This window comes from Fukomys damarensis, unplaced genomic scaffold (assembly GCF_012274545.1).
Source record: "Fukomys damarensis isolate Sample0158 unplaced genomic scaffold, DMR_v1.0_HiC HiC_scaffold_10, whole genome shotgun sequence".
Lineage (NCBI taxonomy): Eukaryota > Metazoa > Chordata > Mammalia > Rodentia > Bathyergidae > Fukomys > Fukomys damarensis.
Window position 1 is genome coordinate 16,016,175 of NW_022900922.1, and position 19,730 is coordinate 16,035,904.

A 19,730-nucleotide genomic window follows, 5' to 3' on the forward strand; every position below is an offset into this window, starting at 1 on the left:
AGGCCAGCCTGGGAATACAGAGTGAAACTGTTGTCAAAAAACAAAACAAAACAAAATCAAGCCCCTAAGGGTACCTCTGTATCAGAAGACATTTCTAGCTCCCAAGGTCCAGCCCATGGAATTCTCAACACATGACATGGGTGCAGTGTATGAGTTCATACCCTTGGCTGTGCCCCAGAGGGAGAGGTCATGCCTTCTTTCCACACCTCCTCCCCACAACAGTTCTTAACAGCCTGTCTAGGAATGGCTGTGCCCTGTGGCTCCAGGGACAGGTTGGACACAAGTGCCATGCAAACTGGGAGAAAAGAGAGAGAAACTACTACAAAGAAGACTGTGCTTAGGGGAAAACAAAGCTCATCCTCTCCACATCTTCACAGAGCAGGTCAGCAGCTCTGGGTATCACTAGAATTGTCTGGACCAGGCCCATTTATGGTCCCAGCTTGGAACTCTGCCCTCTCACCAGATGCTGTGCTGCCCCCCAAATTACGTGGAGTAAACACCTCCTAAGGCTGAAAGCCCTGCAGAAACCAGGCAGACTCACACAAGTGCATGGAAGAGTGGACAGGATACTCACAGACCTTTAAGCCATTACTCCCCTGCTCCCGTGCTGAACAGGCAGCAAAGTCTGTAACAAATTCCAGGACAGGAGACTACCCTGGGCACTTCACGAGTCCATGAATCCTGCTTTACAGGAAGAGACCCTTGCTTAGCACAAGCTTCTGTCTTAGCCAACAGCAGACCATGAGTACTACATGCCCAGAAGTGGGCTATGGAAGACAAGCTCCAGCAGCTCTGGCAGGAAAACCAACAGTGCAGCTCAGCCAGTCCCTTTCTTTCTCTTCTTCCCTTCCCTAACCTCACCCTCACAGACATGCAAGAAGATCTCTGTTTGAGCCACCTGGGAAAGGACAAATCAGAGCCCAGGAAGGCAAGCATGGTTCGACGTGGCACCTCAAAGAGATCCATGTGATACCCAGGCACCTGTGCTGTTAGGCCTTCTCTCATTCCACTGCATCCTGCCAAAGCAGATCAACTGGAAGCATCTGTCACACAGGAGCAAAATGCTTTCTGATCCGAGATGCCCAGAAAATAGAAACACCCAGCTACACATGTGGTACCCTTTAGGGACAAACAGCATGCCACATATCCCCCAAATGTGCAGTTGTGAATGACCACGTTAAACCATCCCACTGGTGCAAGCTCACCTAGGCTGAGAAGCCAGACCCAGAATGAGCAGACATAGAGTCCTGAGCAGAGACAGCTCTGTGCGGAGAGGAAGGACAACCACCAGCCTGGGGCAGCACAGCTGGACTGCTGTGGCCACAGGGGCCAGGCAAGTCCTAGTCCTCATGTATTATGGGGCCCCCTGCCTTCTTCCTCTCCTAAAGTGGGATGGTTCCACAGCCACCACCACCGTTCCACCCCAATCACTTCCCTTCTCTGCTTAAGCCCACTGTGGTAGGTGGCTTTTCCTTATAACCAGCAGGCTCTTTAAGGAAGAGGCACGTTTTTGCTGGTGTGGGAATCTCAGCAAAACAATGGAGCAGGGCTTAGATGAGACAAGAAAAGATAACACATCTCATAGCAGCTCCAGGTCCAAAGCCCTAGATTCAGTAATAAGGCTCCCTTCCCCTTCCTCCAGGAGAAAATCTTCCATTTTTGATACTGCATAAATTTCCTGAGTGAAACAGTTTTCATTTTAAGAAGTTTGGTTCCAAGCAACCTGACAATTAATTTAATCCAACGAGCTAATCAAAGTGAGAGGCATAACAGCAAACTTGTTTCTATTCAAATGCTAGCTCTGGGATTTAAAGGAGTAAAAATCAGAAGTTAAGACTGTGAAATGATCCCTGATGATTTCAGCAGGCAAGAGCACAAGCTACTTGTGCTTCTGCCTTGAAGATGAGGCACATTCTCAAACCTTGCTCTGAATACTTGGAGAGCTGTACTGAGCAGAATTTCCTGGACAGGGTTCACTTTGGAATGCATGTGTGTTAAGTACTTGCACACAACCTCATATGGAATGTACACACACACACACACACATATATACCCAAACATGCATTACAGTGTCCTACAAACATGCATAAACATGCCAGGTGTACGTATGTGAATGCATACTTAAGCAGTACATGAACATGCAACTACACGTGTGCAGACACACCTGAAATGTACCTTGTGTGGATACATGTAAACTCACAGGTACTGCGTGCATACCCATGTGTAGATGCAAATACGCACGTGTGCATACAGCATGTATATTCGCATGTGCATACACTTGAACTTCAGTACCATCCTACATTTCAAGAGAGCACAGCATGAGCTTCCTTGCGAGCCTGATGGCCTACCAGGACCTGCACAGGGGAAACCACACATTGCAACCCCTAGGTTTCCAACATCACAATGCCAATCTAATTGCTTTCAACTCATGCACAATACACACCTCCATTCTCAGTTTCACTTTATCGGAGAAGTCCCTAAAAAAATCTACTGAAGACAAAAAAAAAAACAAAAAAAACAGAAAGACACAGCTGAGAGACCTTCAAGGCTTACAAAGTCTAAAATCCAAATAAATGACTTGCTTCTGAGAAGGCAGGCCCAGAAGATAGGCAGAAGAAATGATCACCTCTGCTACAGTACAGTGACTGTATGGCCAGGAAGTGTCAGAAAAGAGTGGAATGGGTGGACCATAACAAGGGACGTAGATCAGCAGGCCTGGGAGGGTAGGAACACACCTCCTCAGCTCTCTCAGGGTGCCAGGTACTCTGTATGCACAAGAGCCAAAACCATCCTTCAGAGTCAACAGAATAGCAGCCCCTCACAGAGGTCAGACAGAGCAGCTCCCATCCCAGGACACCCACTCACTCCCCATTTTGGATGCTGCTGATTCTACAGCTCCCACTAGGGTGTTAACTCCACACAGAAGAAGGTGGGCCAGGAAGAGGACACTCAACCCAGATCACCGAGTCTTGGATGTTGGATGTCATCAGCTGGAAGGTACAAGGTCAGCATCTGTTTTCCTAAGTGCTACATAAGGTATCTGTTAAACTGTGAAATACCACCCTCTTACTGTATAAGATGCATTTCAGATGTATTAAAATGTGACAGGAAAAGGTGCATTTAAGGATAATAGTGCTGGGGATTTAGCTCAGTGGTTCTGCTGCCTGCCTCACAAGCGCAAGGACCAGAGTTTAATCCCCAGTACCAAAAAAATTTTTTAAAAAGAATAAAAGAAACAAGATGATGAGCCCCAGAACTCAGGCCCTGGCCCTGTCTGGTCAGCATCGAAGGCCACCTTAAGCCCACCAAGCAGCAGATGTCCAGGCAGACTGCACTTCAGTAGCCCTAGGACCATGGTTGAATTTTGGACTCAGGGCCCCTCAGAGACTGATGGGATCACCATGGAACAGGTGTGGACGTGGCCCTCCACTTCCACAGGGATGGATCATGGAGGCCTCCTGCCTACTCCCAGCTGTCTGTCACCCACCACCTATTGCCATGCCCTGGATTAAGAAAGTAGGTCCAGAGACACCTACATGCTAGTCAAGGAAAGACAGGCAGCTAAAAAGTAGAACAAGGGCCAGGGATTTAGCTCCGTGGTTCCACCGCCTGCCTTGCAAGCTCAAGGACCAGAGTTGGATCCCCAGTACCAAAAAAAAAAAAGTAGAACAGAAGGGTTGCAGCAACAACCTCTCTCCACCCTGCCTCCATGCCACTCCATGCCTCCACAAAGGACTGAGTAGCACTTGGGGTATGGCTCAACAGATAGCTGTACCCTCCAACCCACACTTTCACTGCAGTCCCTCTGTACTCTCTCCCAGCTCTGATTCATTTTCTGAGTATGTACTTGCAAACCTACACTTAAAATGGGAACTGCAAGCATCCTGTGTGGCAAGTCCCTACGTCAGTTGTGACTCGGTCTGGGAAGCGCCCAAGTGCCTTCAGAGACCAGTAATCACCCGCCAGACATGCTCACAGCACAGCAGCCAGCACCTCCTAGGGCAGCCCACTGGCCCTCCATTCTCACGGCTCTGCAAATGTCATTTATGTTTTGAAGCAGCAGGGGATATGGGTGGAACTCCAGGAGCTGGTGAATTCTGCATTTCCAGGATCTCTGAAGCCTATTAAGAAAGGAGAGCCAAGTAGGAGGTTGCATGAAGCAGCTCCAGCCTCTGTCTAGCCACTCAGTACATCATATTGATTCTAAGGCTCACTGCATCAAACAAGGTGGGGGTTTTACACCTTCCCATTTCTGAAGCTGAAGAGCTAGGGGCTAGGAATCAAGATCACCAGCCTGAGATGACAGCCATATCCCTCTGAGGCCACCAGCTGGTTTCCGATAACCCATTCCACAACAACAGAAAAGCTTCAGCCTTCTCTGCCAGATGCCCCAAAAGACAGGATTTCTGTTTTGACAGTAATTCCATTAAGATTTGGAGGAAGGAGGAGAGCCCCCATCCATGTCAAATAAAGTCACAGCCGACTCCTGCAGCCTTCATGGGTCCAGCGTCTCCATCTGTATCATAGGAGAAGCTGAGGATGTTCACCAGCTGGAAGAATGGTGCTTGTCCACTGCCCTGAGGGTGTACAGGATGCTGGTCCTCAGCTAGCACTGGCTGGATCAGGAGAGTAGGCCCAACATGGGGCTTTCTCAGATAAGATCCTACACCCTGAGAAAGGAACATCTCTGAAAGAACAGTGACTCTACAAGGCACTGCTGTCAGTCAGTGAATGTCAGGCAGAGGCAGCTCTCAAGAGAGGACAGGTGGAGAAGGCAAGGAACACAGGACACACCATCACCTAACAGGGCTCTCTCTAAACAGCTGCCCTTTTCCCAAACTGAGGCCAAAATCAAAACTAACTGCCACAGTGCCTATGTAATAATTGTGTGTATGTGTATTTTAAAGCCACCTACTCATCTCTCTAGAGCCACATAGGAAACCCTACAGGAATCTTATTCTGGGAGCAGAGCCCTTGCCCTCCGTGGTGCCAACAACTGCTCAGAATCAACAAGGAAGAATGCAACAGACATTTCCTTCTAACCTGAGGCTAAAGAAAGATGGCAATTTATTCAGGGTCAGATTTTCCTAGAGAGAAGAGTCAGTATTGCAGTAAAGCCTCTCCAAGTAGTACCTTCCAACAAAATCATTCAGGTTTTTTGAGACAGGGTCTCACTATATAGTCGAGACTGACCTGGAACTCACTATGTAGCCCAGGCTGGTCTCAAACTCGCAGTGATCCTCCTGCCTCAGCCTTCCGAGTGCTGGGATTACAGGCATGCGCCACCACACCCAGCCACCCACCTTTTTTTTTATGAATGCCACAGGGGTGCCCAGGATATGATGGTGAAGCAGGCCACACTGCAGGGCCCCAGTGTGCAAAATGAGATCCTCTGAATATCAGTAACATCTACGAAAGGGGTTCTGGGCTCTGGGAAAACCAAGAACAACTACTAAAGAACAAAGAACTACCTATGGCTCTCTCCCTCTGCAAACAGCTGCCCTGCATAAAAGGACAGAGAGATGCTTACAAGGTCTCCAGCGCAAGAAATCACCACTGGATGGCAAGAAATCTCACTGAACAAGCACTCTTCTAGATGCAACCTTAAGAGACCAACACACCTAGTCTCGTCTCTGTGTCATGCCCAGTGAGCAAGATGTCACTTCTCTGGGTCCCCAAAGGTGGTTGACAAGATTTTCTCCACACCTGAGTACTCCCTACCCCTTCTGCAGGCCCACTCAGAGAACAGTCTCTCAGCATCTGCATCATGCCAGCCACAAGTATTTCTATCTTTCCACCACCCAAGACATTGTTATTTCCCCACAGAACCTACATTTCCATCAATGCCCATAAAAACGCTAGAAGATTTAATCTGCTCACACTTTAAAAAAGCCACAAGGGGGTCCAGAGTTGTCACACGAGATGTTTGTCATCCTAAACAGATGCAGTGGTATTTGTCACAATAAGCTAGCACAACCTCACTTCATATCTCAGAATAATCTTCACGGTCCCCAAACAGGAACACATCTGCTACAAGGTCTTCCAGAAAACAAACTGGAATTCTAAAACTGAAAAGGCAAATAATCCTTTTGGGCTTAATCATCTCAGAGACACAACTTCACTCTCAAGACCAATATCACTGCATCTGTTTGAAGCTGTGGGTCCATCTCGGACAAGAGGCTCCTTAAGACAGTTTCAATGCTATGTTCACAGCATAAAGAATGCTGGGCGGCCAATGTTCCAGGCACCAGCCACCAGCCGCAGGAAGCCAGTCTGATCTGCCCTCACAGGTCTTTGCCTAGTCTCCCCTTTTCTGATGTTAAAAGGAAGAGTCAAGCTTGTTTCTCAGAGGGAAAAGTACTTCTTCTGAGAGAACAAAAACATATTTTTTAGTCTTCCAAACCCTTAAACCTACCAGCACCTAAAATTAGCTCCTTTGATAGACAATCTGTCTTCTTTTACACAATGCAGACGCTACACAAGGGCAAACTGTGAGGATCTCCAAAGCAAGAACTGGAAACCCAGGACAGTGAGCAGGAGGCAGCGCTCACTCCAGCTAAGGTCAAGGGAACTGCCCCTGAAATTTCCTTGATGAGCTGCTCCTTCTTACCATGCATCAAGCCCCTTTCCCAAGGCCCATGTTCCAAACTGCCTGTCAAGGAGGCTGTGTTGAATACATCAAAGAGAAAGAAAGGAAGTTCTCAGAAGGACGAATAATTACACCCAGCATGAGCAGGGACCAGGCCCATCAGACTCTAGAACTCTGCTCCTCTGAGGACATGGTCCCATCTAGCACACCACCACACATGTTTATTAAACATATATCTAGCCCAGAGCTGGGTAGACCAGGGCCTGGAGCTGCTGAAGCACTACTGGGATCCAGTCAGGAAACTTCGCAATATCTAAAAAGACTTCTTTCTCTGCCTTGACAAATGTGCACTCGCAGGCTCAGAAAGCTCAGGTGGATTCCACTGTATGCAGGCAGCCCACAGATGACCACAACTGGAGAACTAGACAAGTCCCCGGGGTCTCAACCCCCCTCAAGAAAAGGCAAGGACTGAGGATGGGGGTGCCCAATGAACACTTATTTATTGTAAAAGCCAGAATTATAAGGATGACCCCTGGAATATCACATATTCAAGTGTGTGTGTATAATACATGTGTGTATGAGCATGCATACAGACCTGCCATACTACCTAGATATGTATATTTCCATTCACATATGTGGACTTGTATGTATAGATAGATGCATGAATGTACCTATGTATACATACATCTATATGAACTTGCACATATACACAGGTTCTGGTGGGAGGCAGCCTTTATCCCCATGAAACCTCTCTACTAAGCAAATCACTCAGCTTTCTATCCCTGCCTGGTCATGTACAGTATCAGGTGAGTGATTCTGCACCTCCCAAGACTGCTGTAAAGTTAAACAGAAATCCTTGCATCGCACTGTGCGCAGTACCAGGCTCACAGCTGGCCCAGGCCTGAGTGAGTTTCACCAATGTCCTTTGAGAAATACTTAAATATACTTAAAATTGAGAAAAGAGTGTGTTTGGCCAAGTTGTCTGGAATCATAGCAAATTAAAACTGCTTCAAGGACCAGGCTCCTCTTTTTTAATTGTTCATTGAACAGTCTACATAGCACACCTGCAGATAAGCACTGGCCCTTGAGCCCTGACTATACAAACCTAGGCCCAATAGGAAAAGAAGAGGCCATTAATTCACTACTCACCCTGCAGTGCCCAGACATCAGACACCAGGGCCCAGGCACTGCCATTTCTTAGACGAGGGATACCTCACAACCCTGTACTGGAAAAATGCTAAGAGGGGAACCAGACTGGCCCTTCTACAGGACCAGAGGAAGGACTCAGGCTCTTGAGGTTGGCCATCTGCAAAGCCAGATGCTATCCATGCGGCCCCAGACACATGACTGGCAGCCACTGCCAAGTAGAAGACAGGGGAGTCTCCTTCCAGGAATAAGGGACAAAACATGTGCAACAGAGACCCTTTGAGGGCCGCACAGGGCTGAAAGATGAGTGCCAACTCAGCGATAGCCATGTGACTCACACCACCCCAAACCAGGTTCCTAGCAGTCTCTCAGGATCAGTGTGGCACCCACGGGGAGCTTCCTAGGGTCACTGTAACTCAGGGTGAGCTAGCCAGGCTGCGTGGACTTGCTGTAGACTCCAATACACATCAGTACTTAACAATCCCAAGAAATTAGCAAAGAGCATACGGACTCTGCTTCCACTAGACTACCAGAGATGTCTGACTATGAGGTGCTGCTGATCACACACCCTCTTCCTGGGTTCAGGAATCCCAGAATTACTATTGTGGCAATAGTGGAGCAGCTTGTGCGCAAGTGAGGGAACAGCCAAAGAGGAGAAAACAATGCCCTGGAGGAAAGCAAGCCTGGGGCAAGGAACTTGGACACTTCAGATAACAAGCAGTCCCCAATTTATGGCAAATGACTTGTCCTTTGTATCCACCAAGTCACAAGCAGAGATGCAGGAGGCAAAGAAAGGCTGGAAACCAACTCCTCTGAGAAGGAAACTTAAAGTCCATAGCTAAGTTCCACACTGATCCCGGAGAACCTACACAATATTCAGACAAGGCTTCAAGCCAAATAACCCACAAACAGCCCCACATAGTTTAAGCCTGCCCTCAAAAAAAAGTGAATGTAAAGCATCAAGTTTCTAGAAGAATTAAGTTATTCCAAATCTCTACCATAAATGTTTGCAGAATGCAAACAAAAATATTCAGAATGTATTATCTGGTATTATATCCAGAATTACATGGTTATTTGGTAGCAACTACAAACATTTATATTTCCCTTTTGATAAAGTATATTTGCATGTATTAACTTATCTTGATCCTTGAATTCAAAGCAGAATTAGCTATATTAACTACTTTATAGAGGCCAAATCTAAAGACTTAGAAAATATAAAGTTGCTCCAAATTACCAACTAATTCAATATATTTGGTACATGTTACTGTAACTCTACACCTGAAGAGATGTTTTTAAATTTCCTGAGATGTTACCAATAAATTTTGTTTCATTTTAGCATTAAAATGTAAAGGAAGGAATTATGTATATAGACAAAAAATGGAAATAATCCATGTCCACTGCTGGAAGAATGAATAAACAAAATGTGGTTTGGTTTATATATACAATGAATATTCAGCCTCAAAAAGGGAGAAACACAACTACAACATACATCAACTGGAGGACATAAGAATACATGAAATGAGCCAGATGGGAAGGACAGATGTTGTGCAACTCCACACACACAGTACCTAAAACGGCAAATTCACAGAGAGTCCAGAAGAGGTGGCTGGCACTGGAGAGGGGTGAGTGTGAGGGTTCCCTGGGGCAGAGCTTCAGTTTAGGAAGATGAAACCATTCTGGACATAAACAGTGTCAATGGCTGCACAACAGTGTTAATGCCCAAAACAAATTTTATATTATGCTGTATATGTTTTACCTCAATTCAAAAATTTTACAAACTAATAAAAAGAATGAAAAAAGGAAATGCATTTGTTTCACAAAAAATGGTAATCTAAATATAAAAACTATATCTCCATAGCCAGGGATGGCTCAGTGGTTCCGCCACCTGCCTTGCAAGCACAAGGATCCTAATTCGATCCCCAGTACCAAAAAAATAAAAAATAAAAATAAATAGATAAATAAAAAATAAAAACTGTATCTCCTGAGCATAACTGCTTAATGTTTTAACAATTTGCGCTGACAGTTTATTAAATTAAGAGTTTGGCATATGACATTACTGAGATGACTCATGACCCGGGCCTGGATTTCAAACATCAAACAAGACCTTTCTCTTTCTGTCACCATCTAATCCTTTTCCAGATGAGCTTTGGACAGCAATTTAGTGTGATCATGACATTCTTACACATTTAATAGCAAGAGGGAGCCATTCTATTTGCTTCTAAACAGACTCTCCAGCCTGAAATGTAAGAATCACTCATTCTGCAGGATCTACTCACCACCTGTTATTGAGGAGTCTCCCACAGGAAGGTTGGTGGGAGGACCTCCATGGGGATCAAACCCAGAGATATGAGGGAACCTCTGGGTCTCAGGTCTCTATGAGTCTGTGGTTATGTGAGTCAACCACATAACACCACCCAACAAGTCCTATCTTTAAGAGGAGTTCCGATGAAAGAATAGTAAGTAAATTCAATGGAATCAGGAATTCCTGGCTCAGTGGTTCCAGCGCCTCCCTTGTAAACCAAGGAACCAAGTTCAATCCCTGGTAGCAAAAAGAAAAAGGAATTCCCAACCTGGTGGGGGGTGGGGGCAGCGAAGGGTATGTGGGGAGTGTTAACTATGAATTGGGAAACCCAGCCTAATTGAATTAAAAACCAATAAGATGATGGCAATCATATGCCGCAACATTAGGAGGAGCTGGTGAGGAGGCCCAGGGCTGGCACCTGCATCAGGTGGCTGAGCAATACGTATAGGATCGACACAGTGCCAGGCCCAGAGCAAACAGGAGTGTGCCAGCCAACATTTCTCTGCAAGATCCCTCCTGAAACAAAGTTGTTTAAACAAGAAGTTCTAATATCTCAGGATCCTCTAGGTAACCAAACAGATGTGAAGCTAAACCTAGCAAATCCAGGTGTGTCCAAGTGTTGGCCTTCAACACACAAATCCCCTCTCTCTCCTCTCCTCCAAGTGCCTCGTCACCCATGGGCTGCCACCTCAGGTCCCCTTCTACAGCTGAGAAGTTTGGACACCTCAGAGCATGGCAGCTGGACTCCCTAGGAACAAAGTGGGGCCACCAGGCCAAAGGAGCCTACAAGGGCCCAGTGTCACATTCAGCTCAGTATACTGGTTCAAGTGGTTTAGAGTGGCCCTTACTCATGGCAAGGGAGCGGGATTGTGCAAGTACACAGAGAAGAAAAACGGCCAGGCCTGATGCTGGAGATCACCCAGCACCACACCACCACCCTTTGGGGCCAGTCAATCCCCAAGGAAGGCATTCCATCCTAGAATTCCTCCAACCTCAGCTGGGAGACAGACCCACTACAACACCTCACCTCCTAGAGTCTCCTCTACTCCCAGTGAGATAGGCCCAGCAGAGGAGCAGCAGGAGCAGTATGAACTCCAACACACACCTCCTGCTTATGACCTGTGCACCCATGACATACACCTTTCTCCCTTGACAGTTTCTTCACTGGTAAAATGGGAGTGGTTAAAACACTTCTTCAGACAAAACAGAAAAGCAAGCTACACAGATATTTACTGTAATATTAGTTAAAAAGTAGAAACAGGGGCCGGGGATTTAGCTCAGTGGTTTGGTGGCCTGCCTTGCAAGCACAAGGACCCAAGTTCAATCCCCAGTACAAAAAAAATAGAAACAAAGACATCAATATAGAATGAAGAGCTTTTGACTGGAAAAAAAAATGAGTTCATACACATGAAGTGCTTGAAAAAATTTGTGATGCTGGCCAGCGCAAGGGTTACTATTTTTATTCCCCACTGGATAGGTCCCAAGAGTCCACCTAAGTCACAGGACACTCACAGACCCTCAGTGAGTCAACACCTGCCCCCACACTGTGCCAACTCTCTGCTACTAAAGAAGTGAAGAACAGCCAGGCTCAGGTAATGGACTTGCATGGATCACTGTCACTGTAGCTCAGCCTGTACAAGCAGACAGGTGGCAACAGGGGAAGCCAGCACATTCTGATCAGCGGCATGGGTGGTGGTGGCAACTGGGTGGCTATGAACTCAGCGCAGTGCAGCCTGTGCCAGCTTTTCCCTGCATGGCATCACCTAATTCTCCCACAGCACTAGGCACACCAAATACAGGGAAGGAAAACCATGAATTGGAATCTGTCTCCAGGCAGACCTGTTGAAAACATTAGACAAAAGAACAAGCAAAGTTGGCCAGGGACAAAGCTCAGTGGCGCCCCACCTGCCTGGCAAGCTCAAGGTCCTGAGTTTGATCCCTCATACCAAAATGAACTAACAAACATGCAAAGTTCCTAGAAGAGCCTCCAGCTGCTTTGCTCTTCCACCCCAAACAACCTGCCCCTACTCATTTATTTCACTTGTAATAGTTTTACTTTTGCCATGAATACTTTTTGTAATGTCAGCTGTCCAGGTATGCCAGCAAACACATGTATTTAAATACAACACAATGAAGTGCTATTACCCCGATTAATAAGTGAGGAAGCTAAAGCCCAGAGACTTGAAACAATATGTCCAAGTTCACAGGCAAAAGATGGTCAGGGGCAGAGACACACCATTCATCACGCCTGCTATCTTAGTACCTCTCTGCACTGCACCCAGGAGTTGCAGCAGCAAAGAACCAAGGGATGCAGAAAGTTGGCTCTAGACAAGGCAAGCTCCAGGCACTAATTTTTTTTTTTTAAACCGGGGATCAAACTCAGGTCCTTGCGTTTGTGAACCACTGAGCTAAATCCTGGGCCCCTCCAGGCACTAAATTAGACAGACGGCCAGGTGTGCTATCCTCATTTGGTTTTTGTCATCCACCCATGAATACTATTATTATACTCCATGACCTTTGAGTTAGCATCTGCTAGATTCCCATCAAACCTGAAGACTAAAAAAAAAATGTCTTCACAAGGAAACATTCCATTTTATTAGAAAATGAGAACCAGGCAAACGAGCATGATTCCTTTCTAACTTGGGATACCAGGATACAGTTCTGTGTTTGGAAGTAGCTTCGCTGGCCAGTATGAGTTCATGTGCTGAAATCTAAATGGTCTTGGAGTTACCATTCCTAATCACATGCAGGGTAACAATTTCCTACCAAACCAGACTATGCTGAACACAGATGGGAAAGACCTGAGCAGGACCAGCTTTGGCTACTTTCTTTCTCTAGTTACTCTGTTTCTCTTCATCCTGTCCTTCCCATCTATCTATCCCCCCAAACTATATGGACCATCTTTAAACTCTTCATGAATCTGTGTTTACACATAGTATATATGCTTTTTCTAACAAACTGCCACAAGCCTGCTCAGAAACGTGTACAGCTGAAACACATTACCATTACAGCTGGGGCAATTCCAAAATCACATAATGGACATCAACTTGGAAAACAAGGTTAGAAATGCCATCATCTGAAAACAGAGCCAACAGAGCCTATAAAACAAATGGCATTCATCATGTGCAGTGACCTTCCCAGGAAAGTGCTCAGTCTTGCTGATAGCCTCAGATGGGGCTAATGAGGAAAACCTGTCACACAGAAACTCCACTACAATGTGGTCAGAAGGACCTGAGCAAACCCCCAATGAGTATCAGGGGAACTGAGATCTAATTAAGTGTAATCTGTCTCCCAAGACATGATTCTACTGACTGATTCCTACAGTGTTAGACAAGATACACAAATCAGTCAAGACCCAACGAGAACCCAGCAGAGGGGCTTTAATATAAATAGTCACCCAAGTAATTCTGGCAACCAGTAACTCCTGTCGGTACCAGGGAAGTGGCAAGCACAGGAGGCAGCCTGCTCAGGAACTGAGGGCAAAAAGGAGGAAACAAGACTTACTGGGCCTCCACAGCCACAAAGGTAGGGTCTCTCCTGGGCAGGATGTTGTTTAGCTGGTGCTGTCATCTCCACAGGTGACCTGAGGCTGGTCCGCCCTGCTAGGAAACTACCTGGGTACCAAGAAGCCAAGAAAAAGGATCAAGCCCACACACATCCATTCCACTGGTCCCTCACCAACCCCCAACTGGCAGGGAGCCACACACTGCAGTCCTGAGTCTGCATTCTAGCAGGAGCAGATGGGTTGGGGGCCAAGAGAGTGACATGATATACTGCATATTAGAACTATGAAAAATGAGTCTCCATGCCTATTCTAGGGAAGAAGTATTGATCCTATATAGAAAAAGACCCCAGGCTGGGGAAACTGGCCCACCAAGCTTGCAGACAAATGAAAACAAGCAGAGAAAATGTAGCTGCTCACCCAACAGCAAAGAGAGGGCATTCTCAGACACAGTTCTCATCCCAATAACAACTGTTATCAGTCACCAATATTACACATTTCTGACTCATGCAAAATCCAACCCCTGACTGATAACTAGGAGAACTAAAATTGAGTTCCAAAGTCTATAAAATTGAGCAAGACCCCAGATTCACAGTGCCCAAATCCTCAGTGGTATCTTCCTAACTTAGTCTGTAGCAGCCCAGAGTCCTACTTATTTGTATGTCTGATCACGTAACAAAGACACTGGGACACAATATCAGGTGTTGCAAAGCAAATGATCACATGAATCTCTGCCAGTTGTCTAAGTGTGTGATACACACCTGTGGGTAAAAGGACAACACAGTTCTAAACAGCAGGCTTCTGGGGGCCGGAACTTCTAAAATGACTACTTATAGCTAAAGGCATCATCAGTAACCCAACAGGAATCTCATGATATGCCTATCATTCCGACTATAAAAATTTTTTTAAATAATAATAATAAAAATAAAAAGCCAACACCTAAGAAGACCAGTCTCAAGTTCAACACCACAGAAAGGCCACACTACATGCAAGGGCTCCACAATCCTGACTAGTTGCCTCACAATATGAATTCTCAACAAGGCCACTGCCAACCATGCCACACCCAACAGCAGAAAAATCCCCAACAAATGGAGAGCATTTTCTAAAGACATATGCATGCCCCAGTCGGTGTGTGTTCTGGGATTCTGTACTTTAAAATTTGCCCAGATGTTACTGATGTGCAGCTAGACATAATGGCAGCTCCCTATCTTGATGGACAGCAAGGAGGACAGCCTCAGAGATGAAGCAGTCAGATCCCAGAATTAAAAAGCAAAATGATTCAGTATTCAAAAAGCATTACACCCCCAACATCTGAGCGACAGAGGTGCACCTCTCCTCCAGCTTCTGTGACAGTCATAGGTCAGAAAGCCCCCACCAGCACCTTAAGGGCTAAGAGAAGCCCATGGGAATTTTTCATTTTAGTATACACAGTTATAGCTGTGTATATCAATCAATCCAGATACACCAAATAAAACAGTAGGGCAACCACTGTTACTACCTTGAAAACTAAAACCTGAATGCTAACTACCTCCTCCTACATTCACTGAGCTATGTTTAATGGCAAGGATCACTTTCTAAAGCAGAAACCAATGTCTTAAAGTGGGGAATCTAAATCTTGAGACATTTTAACATACCACAAGCATCAGGGGGCTGCAGGCAACCTTCAAAGGTCACCTTAGCTCATCCCCCTGCACCATCACCCAGTTGCCACCTAGCACCTCGGTGCACACACTCCTGCATGACTCCTACTAGCTGGGGTCAGGTCTCCAGACTCCTGCGCTATTCCTGTGTGTGCAGAGCTCAGAGACAAGGCCTCTCTCCTGACAGCCAACAGCTGCCACACTCCCTTTCTGGAATAAACAAATGTCAGAAAATGTGGAAAGTGCCTGAATCAGACTCTTGCAGCTCAGCACTTGGGGGAGGGACGAGAGCCACCTGGAGGTGGAGATGGCACACAGGGGACCTCACAGTGGGCCAGCTCAACGGTGTGAGAGGAGACAATGAGCCTGGCACCTGTGGAGCTACACACTCACATGACAACTGTCCATCAGCTCACTCCAGCTGTCCACAGTGTCCTGGGAACGTTTACTGCACTCTGACCATCACAATACCTTACAGCAGGGCCCACACACAATTTTGTCTTCATTCAGCTCCAAACTCCTTCAACAAGGAACCAGACTCCCCAAGATCCAAGGCAACTCCAGGCCATCAAAAGAAGAGACACACAAGAGAAAAGAATGGTGCCTCCCAGGGGCTTGTGAGCCTTGATTCATATCCCTAGCCCGGGAGCTCACACTTGTATGTCTGCTCCTGACTCAGAGACACCATGCCAGAAACTAAAAGGAGCCTCACAGAGCTCCTCCTGGCCAGCACCCCCAGCACCTCACTGCATCCACCAAGCCCTGCTTCATAAAGAGGAGTGGAGGCTGAGCTCCTCAGCCACTCAGGAATGACAGCAGGTCTAGGAAATGGCGCTGTGATGTCCTACAACAGTCACCATCACCACATGCTCGGGTCTTTCAGATTACTCTTCCCTGAAATCGTCATCACAGGGCATATTTACTTATGTGCAATCCAGTTTTAAGTTGTCTTAATTAGAGGTATCAGAGAAACCACATAAACATTTAGCTAATTGACAGAACTAGTCCTCAAGTCCTCACCAGGGGACTTTGCTGTAGTGTCACAATTATTAATTTGTCTTGTTTGTCACTCACCTACAGTGTCAAAAGCCAGAAACTGAACTAATGAAATTAAAAGAATGTTTACCAATATTAAAATCTTGTGGAAAAGTTTTCAAATAACATGCTATATTCACATAATAACAGCTCAAGATGGTGAAGAAAACCAAATTCCCAATTAAGAGTTTTAAAAATTAATCATATAGCCATCTAGTTAAAAAACAGATCCTGGTATAACTCTTCAAAGACAAGTTACAAGAGATGGAGGGGTGCAATTGGGAAATGACCCTGTAGTGATGCAGCATGGAGTGGTGAGAATCAGGCCCCCAGCTTCAAATCAGGGGACACTTTCCCACTGTGCCCACTCTGTGCTCCACTCCCTAATCTGTAGGTGCTCCTCACCCTCAGCTCCTTTCAGAACAACCTGCTTTTGTGGGACAAATGTCTGTCTATCCAGTGGTGTAGAGACTAGGGAGGCTTGCAGGGTGCTCAGCACCCTGACACTTTTTAACAAGTCAGTTAGCACTAACAACAGTGATTAACACTGAGTACTCACTATGTGAGCATGAGGGTAAGGCACCATTCTGAGCATTTTACACTTACTAATTTATTCCTCACTAATCAACCCCAGAGAGCCAAGTGAAGAAAAGGCACAGAAGGGCTAAGTGACTTGCCCGAAACCAACAGGCTTTTTACCTGTCACAGCAGCCTGAGATGCTCCTGAGCCAGCTGTGCCATGCAGAGCTCCCATGACCAAGTGTCCTGGGGTTCTGGTGTCAGACCAGAAGGCAGAAACAGGCAAAACTATTTGCAAATCCCCAGGGTGGTCTGATGAGATTGCCTTGGCAACAAGCACGTGGCGCTTCCATCAGCACCAGTCCCCAGGTGTGGCCTGGTGGCAGAGCACCCTCTGCCTGAGAACCTTGCCACATTGCTCTGAGGGCTCAATGTCAGATCTGTTCCCTGGGTCCTGACAAATGGGTCTCTACGGGCAGCTAGGTCCCTGAACATACCCTCTCCATGAAGGCTGCCTCCTGTCTGCAGTGCCTGAAAACAAAGAATGACACAATGAGTTGAGCCCTCAGGTTGTAAACACCTTGGTGTACTTGGTAATGATGCATAGTGCTTTCCAACACAACATTGGGATTAAAAGGCAGATTTACTCAATTACCGGGAACACCCTTTGGGGCCAGCACAAGCAAAACAATACCCTATACTCTCCAGCACTAATCAGGGAGAGAAATTCTAAAATACAACACTGCTACAATGCTGACAGATGCCATATAAGATTCATCCCAGACCAGGCAAGCCCATTCACATCCCCTTTCATGGTCCCTCCAAAAATGCTCACGTTATTTCTTGATGAACACTGGTGTGCGGTTATTTCTTGGTGTACACTAGGTCCATGGTTATTTCTTGAAGCACATTGGTGTGTGATTATTTCACAAGGTACAATGGCGCAGGTTACTTCTCGATGCCCTCTGATGTGTGGTTGTTTCTTGGTGTAAACTGGTGTATGGTTATTTCTTAAAGCATACATACTATGTGTTGCCTTCTGGGTTACCCAAGTGCAAATGGAGAGCCCTCTGCCAGAAACTTTCCACCACAGCCCCAAAGGCCTCCAAGAGCCTGTCTGGGAGGCCTAGGTTGTCACAGTTATACCCCTTTCATGATGCCCAGCCTTGCCTTGTAGTTCAGACAACCCAAGAATCCAAAGCATTCTGCTCCTGGTCCCCAGCTTCTTGCTCCTCCACTTTAGTGGTTTCAATGAAAGTTAAGCAGATGATCGTCAGCCCTAGAATCAACACCTTCCAGGCCTAAAGCTGCAGCTCTGCATCCACAGGAAGAAAAACTGCTATTTGTATCTGGGTGTTTTAGGGACATGCTCTATGAGCAACATGGCCATCAGTCATCTTCCCCAAAGCCATATTCTAGGCAGCTAGAAGAATACTAAAACAGATTTGCCCTTGCAGACCTAGAGGTCTGTCAGAAACGCATGTGTATGTACAGGAAGAAAATCCAGGCAGCATTCTTCCAAGCATGCTGAGATGTTAAGACAAATAAGCAATGGCTCTGAAAGTTTTATTAGCTTGTTATGGTCTTGATCAGGAATATCCCCAAAGGCTCAATATATTGAAGGACTGGTCCCCAGTGCAGCAGTGGTCAGAGGTAGGACCTTTAGGAAGGTGGTTGGATCATGAGGGCTCGGTGGATTAATCCACTCACTGATGGATTCATAATTTGATGGCATCACTGGAAGGTGATGGAAACTTTAAGGTGGGGCCTAGTTGGGGAAAGTAGGTCACTCACTGGAGGTATGTGCTGGACCCTGCCCCTCCTATACGTTACTTCCTTTCTGCCATTAGGTGAGCATCCTCCCCCTCCATGTACTGCTGCTGCCAAAATGCTCTGCTTGTCGTCAGGCTCAAAGTAATGGAACCAGCAGGCATAAACCAAAACCTCTGAAACCATGAGCCAAAATAAATCTTTCTTCATTTAAGTTGTTCTTCTCAGGTAATACGTCACAGCAATGGAAGGCTAACACACCAGGTAACTAATGACAACCTTGAAAATATGCCATATTGTGTATCTGCCAAAAACTCTCATTTACAAATACAATGTAAAATATGTGGCTTCCACAATAACATCCTGCTGGGGAATAAAAATAAATAATACATATTTATTAAATATCTCCCACCTTTGCTTCCAAATCATCCACAGCTCTCCATGAAAACTCAGGAAAAGCAAGCAGAACTGCCTGAAAAGGGAAACCCTGGCACAGACACAGAAGTGCAAATGGCCTGGCAGGCGGGCAGTGCACAATCAAGGTCCTCAGACTTTCTGTGGTAACTATAAACTCCTGAGGTGTCACACAGCCACTTGGACACATACTGGATGGGCAATTTTCTGAGCAGCCAGACTACTCTTACAGAAAAAAATGGTAAGTAATGAAAGAGTGTTACTCCACTGACCCTCTGAAGCACCCTCTGAAGGACCCTCCGGGACCACCCCAGCCATGAAGAAGGTGAGAGCTTCACTGACCACTCCTGAACTAAGGAAGAGGCGAGAGGCTGACAGGTCACAAAGCCTGAAAGTGTTATTTTTTAAAAAGTACTACTTTCAGAAAATCCACTAATTGAAGTTGCACATTCATTTAAATTTATCTTCATATAAATGTTCAAATAAATTTTCAAAAGTACACAAAAATGAAATAGAATGATGAACCCCATGAACACACCAGTCAACCTCCACAAGACATTCGGTCAGTCTTGTTCTCCTATAATCTCTCCTCATTGGATGCCATTATATCCATAAACATTTGAGTTTATATTTCCAAAAGATAAAGATGTCTACAAACTACAACTCCAAGTGACTTTCACCAGGAATAAAACAGTAATACCTAACTTCACCTACTCTCCATCCTTATTCAGCTTACTTTCACTTTTTAAAAAAAAAGTCTCTCTCAAAACCTGTTGGCTTAAATGGATACATATTTAGAATATACCCCTAAGT

At 45.9% G+C, this 19,730-nt stretch overlaps 1 protein-coding gene across 2 annotated transcripts in view; it reads right to left on the reverse strand.

Moving 5' to 3' along the window:
* Galnt2 (polypeptide N-acetylgalactosaminyltransferase 2) overlaps positions 1-17,254 on the reverse strand; it is a 127,536-nt gene extending 110,282 nt beyond the window's left edge. The window contains exon 1 of one of the 2 annotated variants that reach the window (XM_010621919.2): positions 17,231-17,254. In XM_010621919.2, coding sequence (XP_010620221.1) covers positions 17,231-17,239 — 9 coding nt within the window. In that variant the 5' untranslated portion in view covers positions 17,240-17,254. Of the gene's footprint in view, positions 1-13,541; positions 13,618-17,230 lie in introns of those variants that run through there. The other variant, XM_033761861.1, reaches the window with a different exon arrangement.
* Positions 17,255-19,730: the final 2,476 nt, after the last annotated feature.